General features: G+C 48.2%; 1 protein-coding gene across 3 annotated transcripts in view; it reads left to right on the top strand.

Moving 5' to 3' along the window:
- LOC108926253 (SH2 domain-containing adapter protein F-like) overlaps nucleotides 1-19,541 on the top strand; it is a 71,031-nt gene that overhangs the window by 38,533 nt on the left and 12,957 nt on the right. For 2 of the 3 annotated variants that reach the window (XM_029253310.1, XM_029253308.1), the window contains exon 3: nucleotides 13,973-14,191. In XM_029253310.1, the coding sequence (XP_029109143.1) occupies nucleotides 13,973-14,191 (219 nt within the window). Of the gene's footprint in view, nucleotides 1-13,972; nucleotides 14,192-14,686; nucleotides 14,789-19,541 lie in introns of all 3 variants that reach the window. The other variant, XM_029253309.1, reaches the window with a different exon arrangement.

Raw genomic sequence — 19,541 nt, 5'->3', positions numbered from 1 at the left:
TGAGATGAGATACTTTGTCACTGTATGGAATACAACGAAATTTTGTGTGGCAGCCCTCCACAACAGCAGCAGCAGAAGGAAAGAACACTTTAATAAGAATTAGACTGAAACTTTGAAGTCTTTTCATCTAGCTTTTCTAATGCTGACATAGCCTTGGCTAATGGGGGAATGTATAGCCTACTGCACCAGCTGTTGTTCACACAGACGCTCCGCTCCGCTTCTGATCTCGTCCATGTTGTTGGCAATAGACCTGGGGGTGGCGAGGAACAGGCTCGGAAGCGCTGGTCTGTACGGGTTAGCCTGTAGCAGAGCACGTGGCCCGGGCTTGCATCCCCGCTTCTGTTTCCTCTCCTTGCGCCGCCTGCGCTGCCTCGCTGGTGGGATGGCAATTCTGATGGGGTCTGAGGGGTTTAGGATCTCCGAGGGGATGGAAGTGGTGTCGAATCTGAAAACTGCGCGGTGGTCTCTGGTGAAAAGTAACTGAGATCAGTAATATGCGCTGAAAGCTACTGCTGTGCTGAGGGAGAGCCGAGCCACTGCGTCTGCATGTGCCGCCATCTTGCCCCTTAAATAGTGACGGTACTGAGTTACTGCGGTCTATCGGGTCATTTTCGCTCATCCCTTGATTGAAGTAGGGGGCTTAATGAACTGGGATCTGAACCCCAATGCAGTTTTCCAGCCGGTCTTTGCTCTCCTGGATCCCACCGCTTTTTCCTTGCTTGAGAAGGATGGAGAGGAGATGTGTGTGTTCTCCTCCGCTCCCTCAGCGGGATCCCACTCTGTATTTCAAAGTCAGGCGAGCCTGAAGGTCAGGCTTTCATCTTCTCTTGCTCGTCTCCCTGCCGACAAGTGCCGTGCCATGTCACGCAGACACCGAGGGGGAGCGCAGGCCATGCGCCGTGCGCTCTGTTCCGCTTTCCTGCGGACACAAATGTGTGTTCCAGCCACAGTGTGACATGGACAAACGTCTCACATGTGGATGTATGTCTCTTACGATGAGTTATACCAAAGTGCAGGCAGCTGCTATGTCTGAGAGAGTGTCAGACGAAGCAGAGAGAGGACCTCACGACCGGGGCAGGCATCATGGAAACCCTGCAGCCAACTATCTTGTCATCTGAAACTGCCCAGTTAATTTACTGTTCAATATTAGTTCAATATTTTGATGGGAATGAATCGAAGGAAACACATTTTCCTTGCGCCCAGTGCATTAGAATGTGGGTTTTTCGGGGCTCCTGTGCTCCGAAAACACGAACTGGTGCTGTACGGTCAGTCTCCGGTCGGGGCACGAGGAAAGGGCACGGCAGTCTGTAAAGACCCACAGGTCAACGTTCGCTAGTGGAAGGACAGGAGAGCGGAGGGCGGGGAGGGTGGAGACCGCAGGTGGGAGGTGGGATCTGCTGTCTGCTTAGTGGGGCTGGCAGGTATGGAGACATGGGGACAGCGAGGAGGATGCCGCAGCAATCATGCACACGGAGCGTTCATGTCCACAGACCCACTGCGGATGATCCAACACACACACACACTCTCTCTCTCTCTCTCTCTCTCTCTCTCTCTCTCTCTCTCTCTCTCTCTCTCTCTCTCTCTCTCTCTCTCTCTCTCTCTCCCCCCCCCCCCCCCCCCCCCCCCCCCCCCCATAGCCATTTGCTGAATGTTCAGAGGAGCTGGCTGAAGTAAGACACTTATCACATTCTGTTATGACGGCCCACTGTTTTTGTGTCCCTTCTCCTCCCCATTTTGAGAGACGATTTATCATGACTCCGTGTTTTCCGCCACGCGTGCTGTCATGGCTGGACATATAACACTGTTTTCACAGGAGATGAACAGAAGAACAAATGTGTTTGTACTAAATAAAGTGAGGAACAGAACAGACATAAAGCCCTATATTCATACTCGTATTCAAGATAAATAGACTCATTTAGTTTAATGTCATCTTTTTTTTTTTTTTAAAATTAACATCTTTTTTTGTATTATTTATATGTAAATAAACCACCTGTGCAATGAACACATCTCAGAAATGACATAAATGGTTACTTTAACTTTTTTATGAATATTCTGAACATGGCCCCTGCTCATCATGATGCGATGCTCCTTTTTTCCCCTTGTATAGTCGCATAGATCTCATACATGATGATAGAAATATCTAAAGATAATGTTTTTCTTTCTCTCATTTTCCATTCCTTCGCTCAGTTTAGTCACATTTTTCAACGTGCTTTTGTTCTGGTTACCTGCTTATTTGGAAATGAGCATCTCTTCCTGCATCATTTCCTTTGGGGGGGGGGGGGGGGCAGCAGGTGTGCATAGTGGCACAGGAAATAGGTTTGTAATCTTAATGTTGCCAGCTCAAATACCAGCTGGGGCTCCAGTGCAGCACTCTCGAGCAAGGTAATTAACCTGAATTACTCCAGTAAAGATCCAGCTGTACGAATGGGTCAAAAAGCGTAAGTAGCTTTGGATAACACCAGTACGATAACAAGAGTACGATGAATCCGGAATCTGGCCTGTCATTGCCACCCCCAGTGGGAACGTGTTTTCAGCGCAGGCCTGGGTCAGTCTGAGCGGTGGAGTCGGCACTTTCCCGCTGTGCCGCTTCCTTGCTGTGAGACCTTTGAGGACAGGCGTGTGCGTTCCAAAGGATGCTATCGATGTTTCTTCACTTGTGATTTTGCCATTGATCCTTCACTGACTGACTCGAGGGGCAGAAATCGCCCCGGTCCCAGGGACTCGATGGCTCGACCGAACGATCTCCATTTGACTTGCAGTGTCAAGAGCCTGATGGATGTTAAGTTGGTTAACTCAAGTCTTCAGCAGAACTCTTCAAGGCTGTGGCGGATAAAGGCTTTTGGAAAACCGATCGAGTTTGACATCTCGTCCGTAACCACTTCGGTGCTCAGTGCAGCAAAGGAGACGAAGCAGAAGCGGTTCATACAGAAGATGTAGAAACGTGGTTGGGGACAAGGAACATGTTTGCTTTTTACACGACTCATGTACCACCTTTGTTCGCCCAGGGTGGGTTTTAACCACCTAGTAGAATCGGAGGATTGAAATGCACAAGCTCCTGTGGAGCAGGATCAACATTGTACAGCGTTTTACTGCACAGGCTGAGTAAGCAGGGCTTTGACGTGGTTAAAATAACAGGAGCTGTTTTCGAAAAGGATTCCTAACAAGCAAGGATTGCGTTATGAAAAGTGTAACTGTACAAACGGATAAAAGTGCGCCATGTGTTTCAATATTAGCCTGGACTAATGTTTATTGAATGTCCAAGTTAAGATTATGTCAAATTGGTGTTTTATTTATGCTCCCTGTGGAATGGATCTTAAGAATTATAGTCATTACTATGACTGCGGAGATCAGTGTAAAAACTCAGCCACCCGTTGTAACTTTATTGGTGTAAGATTAGAGTGGCTTCAGAAAATCATTGTTGCTATATTAACTGAATTAACTGGACTTTTTTTAAAATAAAGGATGTCTTTGCTGACAGTAGCCGTGTGAGCCATGTGGGGTACGGTGTGGAAGGTATGATCAAGTTTCAGAGGGATGTATGGAAGCATGTGTACATCTGAAATGTGAGTGGAGCCCTCCTGGGAAAAGCATAAATGCGAAGAGTATGGAAAACGAAACACACCCCTTGAATGCGGACCGACTGCTGTTGGACAAGTCAGTACACCTCCCGAGCGAAATGGCACCGGTCGTCATGGTCCATAAAAAAGGGTGTTAATGTCAAGGCATGTTAAATTTTGAATGAGGAACATCTTCACGGTACAAAGGTGTAAGCCCTGACGGAATTTACACAAGAGAGTGTAAGGCTATAAAAACAAGGCACGTTGTGATCGCGTTTGTGAGGAATGTGCACGTGTGGCGAACGCGACAAATATGCTCGGCCCGTTCGCCCCACGGTGCTGCCGATTGCCCTCATATGTACATTACGTGGAGGTCTAAATGGCCCACAATTGATTTCCTGCCTGAAATGTCACCAGTGCCGAAAACATTTTAGAATGTGTTCCTGTTCTGGAAAAGAGCTTTATTTTATTGGCTCACCGGTGTTGGCGTTTGCAGCGATCGCATCCCGTGTGTTTGGTGCCAACCTGTTGTGTCTCTGCTCTCCTGGCTCCTCGTCTTCGGCTTGGCAGTCCTCCCCTGTCCTCCAGGCTTCATCACACGTTGACCTGACGGAATGCCACGGACATGGGGCTGCTCAGCACCTGGCGCCAGGCTCAACAAGATATTACTCTTTAAATTATTTATTTTCTTGGCAGAAGCTTTCAGTTCACTCTTAAAGCCCTTTTATCACTTTCCTTCAGATGGGTGTTTATTAAAGCAATCCCTTCATAAATTATCAATTAATTAATACTGATCCCCTGTGGGACTGGAACAGGCAACCTGTTAGTCTCAAGTCTGCTTGCTCAACCGCAAGACCACCTGCTCCCTCTGATTTCCCCAAACCAAGCGAGACCTATGCCTCCGATCCTCTCCGCAGCTTACATCTTGGGGAATTTGGAAAATGTCGAGGCAGTGGATGAAAGGTTCTCTGTAGATGACACACGGATATCGGTATTACTGAACCGGTCGGGAATGTGGGAGTGCGGGAAGCTGAACTTGGAGCAGGCAGCGGCAGCCCACTCTCATGCAGGTCTGGCACAGCTTCCTCGTTTCATACCTTTCATTGTCGAGGGCTCCACTCCCAGAGCACATTAATCTGTAACCCGTGATACCTGGCCTGTTGTATATTGGCACTATAACTGGTGATGTGTGACTGGAACCAAAGCATGTAAAGGATTACTTTCACGTTGGCTTTGTCCTCTATATGTCAGTTTGGGTCTGGGGAAAAACCCAAATTCATTTGTAGGGTGCGTAGCATCCATGACCTCACAGGCCATATTACTGTACCTTCTCCAACTCTGAGACCTGTTATTTTCACAGGATGGAGAAACAAGGCTATGAATATGTCACATGGAGACCCAGCCATCCTACACTGATAGTAACGCCGCAAAGGTCCTTTTATTTCCACGCATGCGTGAGGGACCTGTCGCTGACCGAGAGCATTTCTCTGCTTGACTTCACCTCGCGTGTCGCTTCGGGATTGATCCAGCGCTTTCTGCTCTGCCACTTACCATGGAGCCGTTTTCATTGACTTTCTCCCAAGTTGCGATGCGGACGCTGCCCAGCCGGACCTCTTTCTGCTAGATAGAAGCAGTTTTCTGACTGTAATAACTACCTATTAAATTGCTGCTTTGATATATTCTCCTATATTGGCTCCCTTTTATATCATTTTGGTTTTAAAAAAAAGTAAAATTAATTTTACATCTACTATAATAATTCATAATTCCAGCAAGTATTGTCATGAAGAGCTGTAAAAGGACTGTTGCAAAGTCATGAGCTCATGCTGAAACTCTAACCTGAATATACTTAACGTAAAAGTAATTTGTTCTGAGAAATTCTTGTATTTATTGTAATACTCCGTAGAAGGTCAAGCGAAAGCAGTACAGGACAACACACAGGTCAGATGTGGCTGTAATGCTGGTGTGTGAGTAGAATCAGAAAGATACGACAGGCACCTGCTGGGAATGTGGAGAGGAACCTGGAGCTCTGCACATGAGATCCCCAACAGGCACGAGGAGGTCCACACCAAGGCATGAAAGACATCAGTCCGACTTTCTTCGTGGACCGCGCTGCTGCCTTGGACAAAACCGCATCCTTCAGCATCCCGTATGAGAGGACAAGGTTATGGTCCTATCGCAACAGTTCATTATCCTCCTTCAGCGAGCACCACCTTCCCGACTGTTTCGAACGTCTCTTCACCACACAGGTTTCAGGCATATTCATCTACCTCATTATGCAACTAATAGTAAAAGGACGGCACACCAGGTCAGCATGGAAAGAGAAATGCCACGATGACGTTCCAGCCAATTTTCAAAAGCTGTTAGTTTACCTTTTTGCGCTTTATCCAGTCCTGCAACTCAGTATTTATTACAGTAATCCAGCAAAGATACTCCGCATCATTCCTGAGCTTCTACTGCACATCTCCTGCTGTTACTAAAAGTGATGACCTGCTTTGCTTTTCTTGATTTGTGCTATTTCTCTGCTCACCGGAGAGCTGCTGTAGACGTCGGGGTGGATGCGACTGGGCTGCTGCTGTCGGAAAAGGCTGGCTAATGGGCTGTTGAACCCCAGCAGGAAGGTGGTGGGTTTATCATAATCATCTCCTCGGTGTGTTGGCCATGTTTCCTTGCTGGCTGAGTAATAGCCTTCTTAACAGGTCCTGCTCTGTTCCGAGACCCACAGAGAGCTCCACGCATGCTTCGGTCTGTCTCTACTGCTTTGCAATCCTCCCCTTTCCGATCTGTAGCTAGTTTTACAGTAGTGCTGCGATTTTAGGATCTTTTTTCCAAATAGCTCCATCCATCCATCCATCCTCCTTCCCTCATTGTTAGCACATTGGTGTTAGAATTTCGGCACGGTCCTGGAGCAAAGGACAGTGGCTTCCGCTGTCAGGCAGCGAGTGAGTCAGTGAACTACAGTAATCACTAATGTTATATGCTCTCAGTGTCTGTGTTGTCAGACTACTGGAGTCACAGTCATTTTCTTAAATGTGGCTTTAGCTGTCTCTCGCCAACAAAAAGAGCAGAAAGAGCTCAGTCTCATTTCAAAATGAAAACTAACATTCGCTCTCCATTCATGAGACTTCAGCAGTGCTTACAAGCTCTGATTGGAATCAGAAACTCCAATCCAAACTAGAATCGGTGCACTCCTGTTAGCTTGTGAGGGCTGCTTGGAGGACGGACAGTCTCATTTAGGACTCTTTGGGAGGACAGTCCTTCTTTTGTGCCAGCAGGATGGAGACAAACCATGAACTGCTGCCATACTAACCTACTCTAATTCCGTTTTATCTGTCTCAGTATTCATCTACATAAAGTTTCAAGTGTTACTGTCTTACATTTTGCTCATGTTTACTGTTATTAGTTCAGTGTTATTTCTCCTTTGTTCCCCTCTAAGTGCTTGATTACCGCTTTGCTTTGCGAACTCGAGGGGGGCCTTACCGAGCTGTCAGGCGCGTTCGAGTTAATTAAAAAAGCGTTAGAGTGCCATACTCTGGCTAAGCCTGCCGCTCTAAAAATACCACAAAGGGCTTGATAAATCTCCCATTAACTGGGTTTCAGCTCAGTAACCTCTGAAGTGCATCTGTATACACTTGTGCTGTGTTGTTCTTGTGCGACGCTTGACAATCAGCTCAGTGTTTCCATCGGAAGTTCAAATGCGGGCTTTCTTTCCCGTCGTCCTTTTCGGAGATATGGAAACGGAACAAACAGTTCATGAACCTGCAGCCAAAAGCACCCCAGGGACAGGTGTGGGCTTCATTGCTGGGGGCGAATTACTATGATTAATATCAATGTAACATAGAAATTTTCAAATAAAATATATATTATTTACAACTACTGTTTGGCTGTCAAGGGGTGCGGTGGCGCAGTGGGTTGGACCACAGTCCTGCTCTCCGGTGAGTCTGGGGTTCGAGCCCCCCTTGGGGTGCCTTGCGACGGACTGGCGTCCCGTCCTGGGTGTGTCCCCTCCCCCTCCGGCCTTACGCCCTGTATTACCGGGTAGGATCCGGTTCCCCGTGACCCCGTATGGGACGAGCGGTTCTGAAGATTGTGTGTGTGTGTGTTTGGCTGTCTTTGAATGTATGTTTCGTTTGTACATTGCAAAACTTTCAATGATTTACACTACATTTAAATGAATTTGGGAGTCGCCTCTCTCCACAGCAACGCATGGCTCCAGCGATCCGCTGTTGCTGCCAGTTTGTACAAATCGGTAATTCCTACTGTAGGTCAGTTCAGGGCGCCTGTTACACAAGGGTACGACAGTGTTGATTCGAATCCGGATCGTTTAGTTGGAAGCGTGCGGTCCTATCGCTCCAGTAGCCATTATCCCAATCAATGGGGTATGCTTTGAGGGGTCAAGGGAATGTCGTGTCTCTATAAATGATGTAAATTTAGGGTTGTTTGCACTTGATGACATTACACCTGAGCAGGACTGTGATCTTTCGAAAGGTTTCGAAGAATTCGTGTTGCAGGAATTGGCTGAGAATGGCATCGCTCAGCGTGCAGTTGCTGCGCTGCCCCGCGTGCGGTCGACACGCGACAGACCAAACCTGTGTTTGTTCCGCAGCCCTTGTTTGCGAAGCAGATTCCTTTACACAAAGCAATTTACTCTAAATACCCTAAGTACAATTTTCCCTCTTCATGCAGCTGGATATTTACTGAAGTAATTTGGGTTAAGAGCCTTGGGCAAAACAGTAAAGCTCAAAGATTTGAACGTTCAACTTCGTACCGAGATGTTTATTTCTAGAGAAATAGGGCTCACGCTGCACACACGGAACCTCAGCCGAACTCCGAATGGCGCTGCGTTAGTGTGTGGCTCCCGGTATGTTTCCGTGCCAACAAGTGAATGTGTGGTAAGACAAAGTGGTACCATCCCGGAGGAAGCGCTGCTTTGTCTCTCTGTCTCCCTGTTTCTCCCCAGCTGCTGATCCCTGGCCCACTTTCCTCTGCGCATCATAAAGGAACAGGATGTGAGGTTGTCTGTTCCCTGCCTCCCCTGAGTCTGTGCTGCTGTGCCGCTGTGCCAGTGGCTGTGGTCCACCTGCAGAGGCGTGCTTCCAGGAGCACGGTGAGAAGGCATGTGCTCTGACCAAATGGGGAGTGCTCCTGGGCTTCCCGTCTTTGGCCCACCCAGCACCGGTTGTGTTCTGCTTCGCCATTCGAACCTCGTGAGCTGGAACGTTCCAGCGTGACCATCTGAAACGTGACCATAATTGGCATCCGCCTGTCGTGCACTCAGTCGGATTACCTTTAATTGTCCCTTTTGCGTTTCCATTTTGGTAAAGAATGAGTAATTGTAACTGCACGTGAAAAAATGTGTAGTTCTGCATCAGGTTCTTTTCTTCTTTAAGGAATGTGACAAGGTGTTCACTGGCATTCCACCTTTGCTTCCTTAATATTCATGTAGCCTCCATCACTATTGCTGATGTCTTCTTGATGGACGTCCTTCCCTATTGTGCAGCCGCTCTCCGGAGGGTCTGCGGGGACCTCCATCATTCATCTGCTGAGAACCTTCTCAAAAGGCCCGGCCTTACAGCAGCCTGCGGCATGGAAACACGGGTCAGGAGGCAGCCAAGCTCGGGCTGGAGACCAGCAGGCAGCGCCAGATAGTGCTGAGCCCAGCGTGGGCAGCTTTGATAGTGGGCTTTGGGTGTGTGAGGCACCGGCGATAAACTGGCATTAAGATAACTCCTCAAATCCTGTGGCAGGATAGAAATTCTCAGCCAACCTACCTCTATCCCCCCCGCACCATCCCGGCCTGCTGTCTCTGCGCCTAAATCCCACTGGGCTGCAGTGGTGTCCGCCTGCTTCCGCTCGTCTTGGACCTGCGTGGGTTTGTCGCAAACAAAAAAAAATTGACCAAAGTGAGGTGTCACACTGAAGAGAAGCATTATTAGTGTGGAAACACAAGACCCAACTGCTCTGCCTCTATGGGGGTCGGAGGTTTCTACAGGTGAAATTTTGGCCTCGTTACCTGGGTTTCACACCGCTGTACCTTGTTTGGCCTCCGTTGACACATTCGACACTGAGCTGCAACAGCTGTCCAATTGATCCTGACTCCTCCTTAAACGCACAAAACTGAGAATCAGCACGTGCCGTCAGGAGTACCGCGCAGAGTGTTTGTAGCACGTGTCAACGGGGATGCGTGACAAAGCCAAGCTGCCGCATAGGGGGCACTTACAGTGTCAGGGGAGAAGGAACCGCGTGACGGTGAACTTGCGTTGAACTGAGTGTAGAAAGACCGTTTGTGTCGAACAAAAGCGCCTTCTCCTCGCTCTCGCACCTTGAGCAAAAAAGAGATAAATGGCAGCGAACCTCGGGGCAAGGTTCCGTCACAACTGTCGAGATGCTCACACTAGAAGAGGTGCCACGGTGTTCTTCTGTTATATTTAGAGCTTATGACTGCTGGTTTTCTGAAACACTCAAAAAGTGAGACTTCTGAGAATTTCGTGCAGTCATTAGAGGCAAGGGAGGGACAGAGTTTTGACCTTTGGCCTCAGTTATGTCTTATATTTAGTGTGTTGTGGCCTGGAGCGTTCTGTACATTTCCTCCTATTGACGGAAGTTAAGATGTGATTCCATAATTGTTGTGCATGTGAAGCGGTTCCTCAATTCAGATGTGCTCACGAGGGCTTTGAACACAGCTGAGGTCATAAGAAGGTAATGAATTTATAAAAATAGACCACTCTTTGAGCAATGCATTGAATTAAATTGTTTTTAGGCAGGAAAATATTGCATATTTAAAAAAAAAAAATACAACTTACTAATGTAGTCCCCCCCGCCCCGGACACATACAGAGCAATTTGGAAAATGTCTGCAGTCATATTCCGAGACACAACCACTAGAGGTATGAGAGCCTGACTATGGAGGTAAATTTTTTTTTTTTTTTTTAATTAAAAACCTGTAGTTTGCCTTACAGAAACCTGAAGTCGCATTCCATGTGTCAATAGCTGAGCCATCTTGTGGTCTTCTCTACAGTTATACACCATTAGATCATGTTCACCTGTTTCACCTGGTGCGATGTTGGTGATCACAACCCCTCGTTGGACCGTCCAAACAGTGCTGGTGGTGTTCGTTGAGTTTTGATTCTTCGGCATTGTTGTCATGGATTTTGTCATTAGTAGTCTTTACATTAAAGTCTGAATAAATACAAAGATATTGAGTGCCACGTGTAAGTATGTTGTGATTAATGGAGTTTAAGTGTACGGTAAGGAGACAGCTGGTAGTGTGGTTAGAGCTGCTGCCTTTGGACCCAAAGGTTGCAGGTTTACATCCCACCACCAGCTGTAATACCCCTGAGCGAGTTACTTACCCTAAATTGCTCCAGTAAAATTTCCCAGCTGTACAAATGGGTGAAAGCTGTAGGTAGATTAACATTGTAAATGACTCGGGAGAAAAGCATCAGCTAAATGAATAAATGTAAAATCTGTTAAACGGCTGGATGAGTGCAGGTAGACAGCCATGCGGTATTACAGAGTAATGACGGAAAATTGTTGCGTTATGATATCTAAGGTTATCTCCTGAAACAGTTGCATCTATTTTAATGGGATCTGGTTTTTTTTTTTTTTTTTTGTTTTAGCATAAATGGGTGTCAACTTCAGGGCTCAGGAACACATGCATTTTTTTACCATTAACATGAATGATGATTAGTGCATGTCTTCATGAAAAAATGACCTTTGATAGGTGGGGAAGACTATGAATTCATAATTTACAAGTTGTGGATACCGAAATATGTAATCATTGGACACATTAAGGAACGATGGCATAGTGGAACAGCACAGGTCTCTCACAGCTCTTGGCCTGTTGATTCAGACGCAGGTTCAAATCTGGTTCTCAATCTGGCCAGAATTTCCATGTTCTCTGTTCATGGTGCTCTGGTTTCCTCCCATACTCTAGGGACATGTGTTTCAGGTGAACCAAATTACCCTTAGTGTGTGCACGTGTTAGTGAAGGAGTGTGTTAGTGATTACACCGCAGTGGACAGGCATCCTGTCCAAGGTGTTCCCCACTCTGTAGTTCCAGGGTAGGATCCAGACCACCGCTACCCTGTGCTGGACAAGTGGTAACTGACATGGATGGGTTTTAACCATGTAAAGGTAGAATAACCATTGAAGTCTTTGGACCTTGATAATTGCACTGGTCCAACAGTAATCAGGTTTTGGTTTTTCATACACCTAGTTGTTTTTGGTATTTATATTATTAAGTAGGATTTAAAAAAAAATATAAAGCAGCAAGATGAGTAATTAAAGAGAAAAAATAATGAAGTGTTGTTTTCATCATAAAAAGCATTCACACAGGTCTCAGGTTAAACCGTGAGTACTCTTCACTTTAAAAGCTGCTACCCACCACAGAATGATTCACTTGTGGTATTTTTTTTTACATGAATTATTTAGAGCATATTAGTTGTGATGAATCCCCAGAGCGACTGACATTTCCCAAGCTTGACTTTTTTTTTTCCTCTCAAATCATCGCTTAACTGGCAAGATGTTTCTGCCCTTGAGCATTTGCTCATGAGGCACGAGCAGGTAACAGGTACAATGTGTGTCCTGCAGGCAGCGTCCACTGGGCCTCTGGATATCCAGCCACTAGCCGTAGTAACGGGATGCTACGCAAAGTAGGCCCGACAACACACGAAGCGCTGCATGCTGCGAAGGTGGATCGGAAAGCGGTCCGACAGTCACCGACGCTGTGGTGTTCCAGCATCCCAGTCTGCGGGTGAAAAGAAAAAATTAGATCCCAGCAAACCAGCTTTCGCCCAACCTCCAAGGAGCTCATGTTCAGGGATTATCGAAACATCCCGATGGGCAGAATGTACTGCACATCCACAAAGTAAATGTCACTCCATGTGCGCGTTCTTCTGAAAAACAGGACAGTGTCTTTCGCAGAGCATGACCACACGAACGGGGCACTTCTTTGATTGTAGAGCCCCTGCTACTTCTGCTCCGTCCACAGCCCTCGAGCACAACCGCTACAGCTGGCCTGCTCTTACCTGGATAGCATCCCATAATTTGAGCCATAGATGAGAAGCCTTTGGCCTTTCACCTTCAACCTCATGTGAACTGGAGGTTCGCTCAAAAGTAGCTGACAGTGCTGAACTTTTCATGGTTGGTCACAGCGCAAGGTCAGAAAGGAATGAGAGTGGTCACGCAGCTGGGAGCTGAGCGCTCAAGGTGCAGTGTGACCGTAATGACGGGCCCTCCAAGGGCAACCTCTTTGAAGGACCTTGTTTGCGGCCGGGATCTTAATACCTTCCAGCGGTCTTTGGTACCAATCTGGATAAACAAGTCTAACCCTGACCATAGTAGAGTCCCCTTCATGATCGACCACACGATGCCGAACACTGCCCTACGGGATTGACATGAAGGCCCCTGTGGACATTTCTCACTTTGCAGCACTCGCCATTTTTCTGCTGCTGCGTTTCTCCTTTCGCTAAACACCGAATCTCCGATTTAGAGCCCGTATCCGCACACGCATGTCACTCTCCTCCAGGTGACGACGTGAGGCACACTTCTTTACTCTGGGTTGTACTTTGCTTTGGAGAACGCGTCGGCTAAATGGGTGAATTTGGATGCAAACGACGTCTTCGTTGTGCACATGCCCGCGGGGCTCAGTCTGGATGTCGATGTGGTCTCGGGGTCTCACCTTAAAGAAGTGCATCGGTTCCGGCGGGATTGTCTCTGCACACGTATTACTTAAAGGTCTCTTTCATCCCCAGGAGCTACGCCGTTAGGCCCTGCGCATTCCTCATTGTTCCGCAAGAGCTCCCCTGAGCTGAGAGGCAATTATACAGCGGCGTGGCGTAATTTTTCTTCCCTCCCGCCTATCTCCGCTGTGCTCTGTGACAGCGTGTACCGCTAACAGCTTCATACTGCCTGAGAGAGCATGGGAGGGGTCCTCCAGCGCCGGTCGTACCGTGGACCGTGGCACTAACAGCAGAGTGACACGCAGAGGGAGAGGGGAAAAACGAAGCCGGTGTGAGATGAGCAGAAAGAACCCTGCAGTGCTCTCCCGTGTTTGTGTGTGTGTGTGTTCACAAAGACATGAACAAAGAAAGTGATGTTTCAAAGCATGATGCAGAGCATTTCCTTCAGGTGCTTTGTGTACCAACCGCGAGTTCCCTTCTTGTCCATTTTCAAAGTCAGATGACTGCTCCTCTAGGTAGAGTGAGGGCAAATTTTCTCTTATTACAATAATCATAGAAAACGGGGATATTAACTCGGGTGAGCGAACGACAGCAGACCTCCGATCTCGTGGCTGCAAGTCTCAGTTTGAGCTGCGACTTCTTTGCTCCACAGGAGCACGAATGCTTTGTCCCGATGTTCTGTCCCACGTGGTACCACTCTCTAAACTCAGCACTTTTTTCCTCTGGCCCCAATCAGAGATCCGAGGAGGGCGGAGCCTGAAGGATGGTCCCCTGCGCCAACCGCCCCTGTACGACACGCCTTATGAACCGGCAGAGAACGGCGGCGACGACTCGGACCCCGAGCGGCCCCTGTACTCCAGGGAGAGCCGGCTGCCCCAGGATGACGAGCGGCCGCCGGAGGAGTACGACCAACCCTGGGAGTGGAAAAGGGACCGCATCTCCAAGGCCTTTGCAGGTAGGAGTAGGAGGAGAGATGCCCTGTCGGTGGAGTTTTTGAAATTGGGGTTTTGTTTGTAAAATGGTGATGCCGGACAGCAAATGTTTGTAGGTAATCTGTCCTTCACTGCCCTCATTTAGGTCCTCTTACCTCCGGACAAAAATTGATGAAAAACTGTTACTGAAAGCCTTTCATGGTTGCATTAGTAATACATGTTTTCTCCCTTAAAATCCTGTGTCCACAATTGTTTTGGGTGCATTTCCAGTGGCTCTCGGTGAGAGGGTGCAGGGCCATGCCGTGTGTGTGTGTGTGTGTGTGTGTGTGTGTGTGTCAGCGAGGATCCTCAGTAGCTGTCATGTCAATAACTGAATGAGGCTGTTGGAGGAAGTCCTAAACACTGGAGGAAGAAAGAAAAGTACTTGAGAAAGCCTTTCATTGATTTCTGACATAACATTTTAAATCTTTGAAAGGTTTCTTGTCTTTTTTCTTTCTTGTTTCCTGTTCCTTGAGCAGCTCTGCTCTGTTATGACTGCTTTAGCATGGAGGCCACAGTAGCTGACTCTGGATCAGCCTCCTGCAGGAGACACGAAGACGTCACCTCTAAGTCTCTCACAGGTACCGCAGAAGCAGGCAGGGGGGCCGGGGAGGGCTGGGACAGTCATCTACCACCCCCCCGTTCTGTGTGTGTGTGTGTGTGTGTGTGTGTGTGTGTGTGTGTGTGTGTGTGTGTCTGCTTCCTCCCTGCAATCAGTCCCTGTGTGTGTGACTGTGTGTGCGTGTGCACGCCTCTAACTCCTGCTAACCCTCTGAAGTCGAAGTATTCCAGCACATTGGCTCCCCTTGTGCCTTAATGTGTGTGTGTGGGTGCTGGATTCTTTTCTCCCCCAGAATAAGACAAGTACTTCTTTCAGGTGTTCAAAAGTGTGAAATTGGAATGCACCAGCAGGTGGTGTGGTGGTTTGGCTAGTTCCTTGGCCAAAGAAGGGGATGTTACCTCTATTTTTCTTCAATCTGTATGAACTGCTCTACCGAAACAAATTTTCTGTCCTGATAAATAATGTAAGCTGTCCATGACGGTCAGCGACGCAGTTGCCTCTGCATACATCATGAGGCAGAAGTGCTGAAAGTGCAGCCCGTGTGTGTATTGACCCAGGATCGATGCGTTACGGAGCTAACTAGGCCTCCGAGGCGTTGGAGGTCTCGCCGAGCATCTCGCCAACCGCCAGCAGAGAATGGCAGCTCGCTAAACGCTGCTCTGTGTGTGCTGGCCTGCTGCACACACACAGATACACAGGGCATGTTCACAAGTGACCTCTTGACCCAGAGACACCTTAGTACTTCATCTGTGCCATCAAGTGTCTACGTCTCCATCACGATGGGCTAAGACTGGTCTGGGATGTGCAAACAAGGTCTGGGGTTTGAGTCCCGCTTGGGGTGATTTGCGGCGGACTGGCATCCCGTCCTGGGTGTGTCCCCTTCCCCTCTAGCCTTGCGCCCTGTGTTGCCGGGTTAGGCTCCGGCTTGTCGCGACCCTGCTTGGGACAAGCGGCTTCAGCCTGTGTGTGTGTGTGTGTGTGTGTGTGTGTGTGTGTGTGTGTGTGTGTGTAATCCAGGTGTTATCATACATTAAATGAAATGAATGTTCCAGTTCTAGCTTGTTGGACACTCTGTAAAGGACTGGGAGGGTCTCCATTGGGGCTGCAGTCAAACGCAGTAAAATGTCACTCTTTTCTATGGAAGTTTCCAGTAAGGGTTCTCTGTTTGTTTGTTCCTCGCTGGTTGATCTCATGTGCCTCCCCAATTCCACCGCACCCACCCTGCACTTTGTCAGACTGACCACTCCTCATCCTCTTGCTGTTCTCCCGCTCTGTTGACCGGGGATGTGAACAGTCCGTCTAAGCACGGTAAAGTGCAGGATTTCTTCTCACCCACAGCTCGTGTGCTGGAGGAGCGAGAGGTAAATTTGCACGATGCAAACATACAGCTACTTCCTCTTCCAGCATGCCACTCGTGTGTGTGTGTGTGTGTGTGTGTGTGTGTGTGTGTGTGTGTGCGCGCGCACTCCTCAGTGTGTCTGAGTGTATGTGTGATTCAGCGCTTAACGCTGGCAGTCGCCAACCCCCGCTGCGTTTTGAAATAATGCATTCAATAATCAGACCACATTAAGCTGCATCAATTTAAATGCACTAAATATGTGCAGTAAATCTGCCGTTCATTATTCATGAAAGGCAACTAATGAAGAAAAGGGAAACATAATCACAATGCGATGATTCAAAAACAAACACCCTTGTGGCACAGTCCCTAAACAAAAGGAGAGCACGCACAAAACGAGCAAGTTCCAGCTACCTGGCTGTTAAGAAGGGTTGTGTTTGTTTATTATTAGTAATAATAATAATAATATTGTATAACTTATGTAGCTGACACCTATGTCCAAGATGACTTACGCTGTCAAGCTTGTATGCAAATTTCTCCATTTATCCAACAGGGCTCCGTTCCGGTTAAGTACCTAGATCAAGGGTAGTGCAACAGGAGCAGGGATTTGAACCCAGTTCTTGGATTTGAAGGTGACATCTGTAACCACTACAACACCTGCTGCCCTCCTTGTTTCAGGAACATTTTTTGGGACCATGTCACGTGACTGTACCCCAGTCCTGCCCACTTGTTTTCGAAAGGGCTTTGATGAGTTCTCCGGATTGTTGCCTGTAGAGGTTGCAAGCTCGACACTGAGTTGCTGTCAAACCGATGAGGAGGGAAAAAAGACCATAAAAGATGGATTTGTCTGTAATTGCTTCTGAAATGTTTTATTCTGTTAAAATACAATAACATAAGTGGCACATCTTCCCAGTTTCAATAATACTTGTGTGGATGGGAATGTCTAAAATATTTAGGCTGCCTTCAGCAGCCACTTTAATATCGACCGTGCCGCCTTGAATCTCTTTTTTTTTTTTTTTTTTAATCCTACAAATTATTTTTTTCACTTCCATTACTCAGAGGAATAACAAGGGCATCTCAGACGGTTCACCATAAATAATAGATCTCTGCCATGTGTGAGACACCAGTGCTGTGAGCACAATAGACAGCAAGGACCGCTGGCACACTGTTAGGGCTGCAGACAGCTCTTCTCTCCTGGAAAGAGCACAGGTCTCTAGTGTCGATCCCCAGGTGCTCTCGTATCCTGGCCAGAGGTCAGGGTCAATCTGCCTGGAGCAAAGGCTGCGGTGCAGGACAGGTGCAACCATGTGTACGTGGGGGAATATAAAGAACTGCAGGAGGTTCCCTCTCACGGTTCTCTGCACCATGTGTGCGTGCGTGTGCTTGGCCTTTTGCTGACAGTGAACTTAAGTGACGAAGTGATGATTAAACAGACTTGCTGGACACAACGCAAGTGTGGGTGGGTTTGTTCAGCCAACGTGAAATGACAGGTCATCTTGGTTCTTGTCGCTGTTGACCTGGGAGAGGTGACCACCTCCTGTAATGTGGGAACGTCACGTGGTCTTTTGTGACCAGTGGTGTGAAACAGATTTTTAATCACGGTGTCCAGAGGCCTCTGCTTCGCTTGCAGATGTCAGGTATCGGTCTGACCTTGATGTGGCCCCAGAAGCAGCGTTCCTCTGGCTGCAATGAGGGAGCCCGGGAGCAGGACCCCTGAGGCTGTCCGAAACAATCTCATTGTCCATTTAGGGTCTCAACTGATCTGTTCTTCTCACTGTTTGCAGATATTGATAAACGTTTTCCCCATCCTTCAGTAAAGGCACGATTATTGATTTATTATTGATTCACGTAGTTGACACCTTGGGGGGTGCGGTGGCGCAGTGGGTTGGACCACAGTCCTGCTCTCCGGTGGGTCTGGGGTTCGAGTCCCGCTTGGGGTGCCTTGCGACGGACTGGCGTCCCGTCCTGGGTGTGTCCCCTCCCCCTCTGGCCTTACGCCCCTGTGTTCCCGGGTAGGCTCCGGTTCCCCGTGACCCCGTATGGGACGAGCGGTTCTGAAGATGTGTGTGTGTGTGTGTGTGTGTGTGTGTGTGTGTGTAGTTGACACCTGTCTCCAAAGCAGCTTATGACAACACGACTTACAACAGTTGGTACAGCGGAGTATTTTTTTGCGGTATCAATTCAGGGTTAGATCTTTGATTAGGGATGCTGCAGCGGAAACTAGAATTTGAATTTCTTTCACCGCAAAGTGATGGGTTAAACCGCTATGCCATCTGCTGGCCCTGCAAGCATTGCCCGTGACCTTCAGTGCAGGAATCGCTAAGAATTAATATGATGGCTCTTACTTCAGAAAGGTGGTTGAGGAAGCCAGGAACTTAGCCAAGAATCTTCTGATGTCTGATGTGCGGTACTGCCCATGGTGGTATTTCCACATTTGGTGCGCCTCAGTCCTTGTCAGTCTGAAGTGTCATTGCTTGTTGTCAGTCAAAACAGATAGAAAGAGCAGAAAATGGTATGGTGAGCGGGACCGTGACTTTGGATTGTGCAAAGGTGTGTCACGTATCCACTGACATCGATCCCCTTTGGTAGGTTTCTGAGCTGCTGCTGTGAGCTGAGCTCACCAGTGAGACAAGCCCCTCCCCCTACCCACCCCGCTCCAACCACCCATCCACACCTTCACTTTTACTTCCGCTCCTCGTCTCCCACTCTCTTCAGGAACGGTGTAACTTCCAGTAAAGATGTCATCTTCTCGACTGGCCGTGCAGCGCTCGATTCCCTGCAGCCGACCGCCCCGCTCCACCAGTACGTTGGCTGGCTGGCTGCGTGCCACTTAATTCGCTCCGTTAACCCCCCACCTCATCGGGAAGCATTAAAGTAATTAATTTAAAGGCTGGCTTGCTGAGTGATGGAGCAGGCAGGCTGGACCTGATGGTGGCCCATTAGCGTTGGTGAAGCGTGCTGTCCTGCTGGAGCGGAAGCCAAACAGGGCGGCTGCAGGACAGGATGTGTGGTCTACGAAACTGGAGAGTAGTATTTGGGGAGGAGGAGCCCAGCTCCCCCTTAGGGCTCTCAGTTAATTGTCCTAGTTGTTAGAAAATATGTTGAGGTAAAACTACTCCCAACAGGTGTGGAAATCGAGTGTCTCGGACAACGCTCATAGTTACGGCTGTATGCGGTCGTGACGCTGGGAGATTGAGACCTGGGTGTGTTTCGACCACAGGCCTTCCTCAGCTTGCGCTGACATTGGTCAGACCACCGACTAAACAGCAAACGCATACAGCCATGTGACGTACAGTTGCATGTAATAAGATCATTGGACAAAAACCAGTGTTAACCATCAAAACAGCAAATTTATCCAAAGGTGTCCATTACATTGCAGAGCGGTTGCCATGTTGACTTTTGAAAATGGCGACAGAAGCAAACTGAACCGAAGTGT

This window comes from Scleropages formosus, chromosome 7 (genome assembly GCF_900964775.1).
Source record: "Scleropages formosus chromosome 7, fSclFor1.1, whole genome shotgun sequence".
Taxonomy (NCBI): domain Eukaryota; kingdom Metazoa; phylum Chordata; class Actinopteri; order Osteoglossiformes; family Osteoglossidae; genus Scleropages; species Scleropages formosus.
This window is presented reverse-complemented; position numbering and strand designations above follow the sequence as displayed.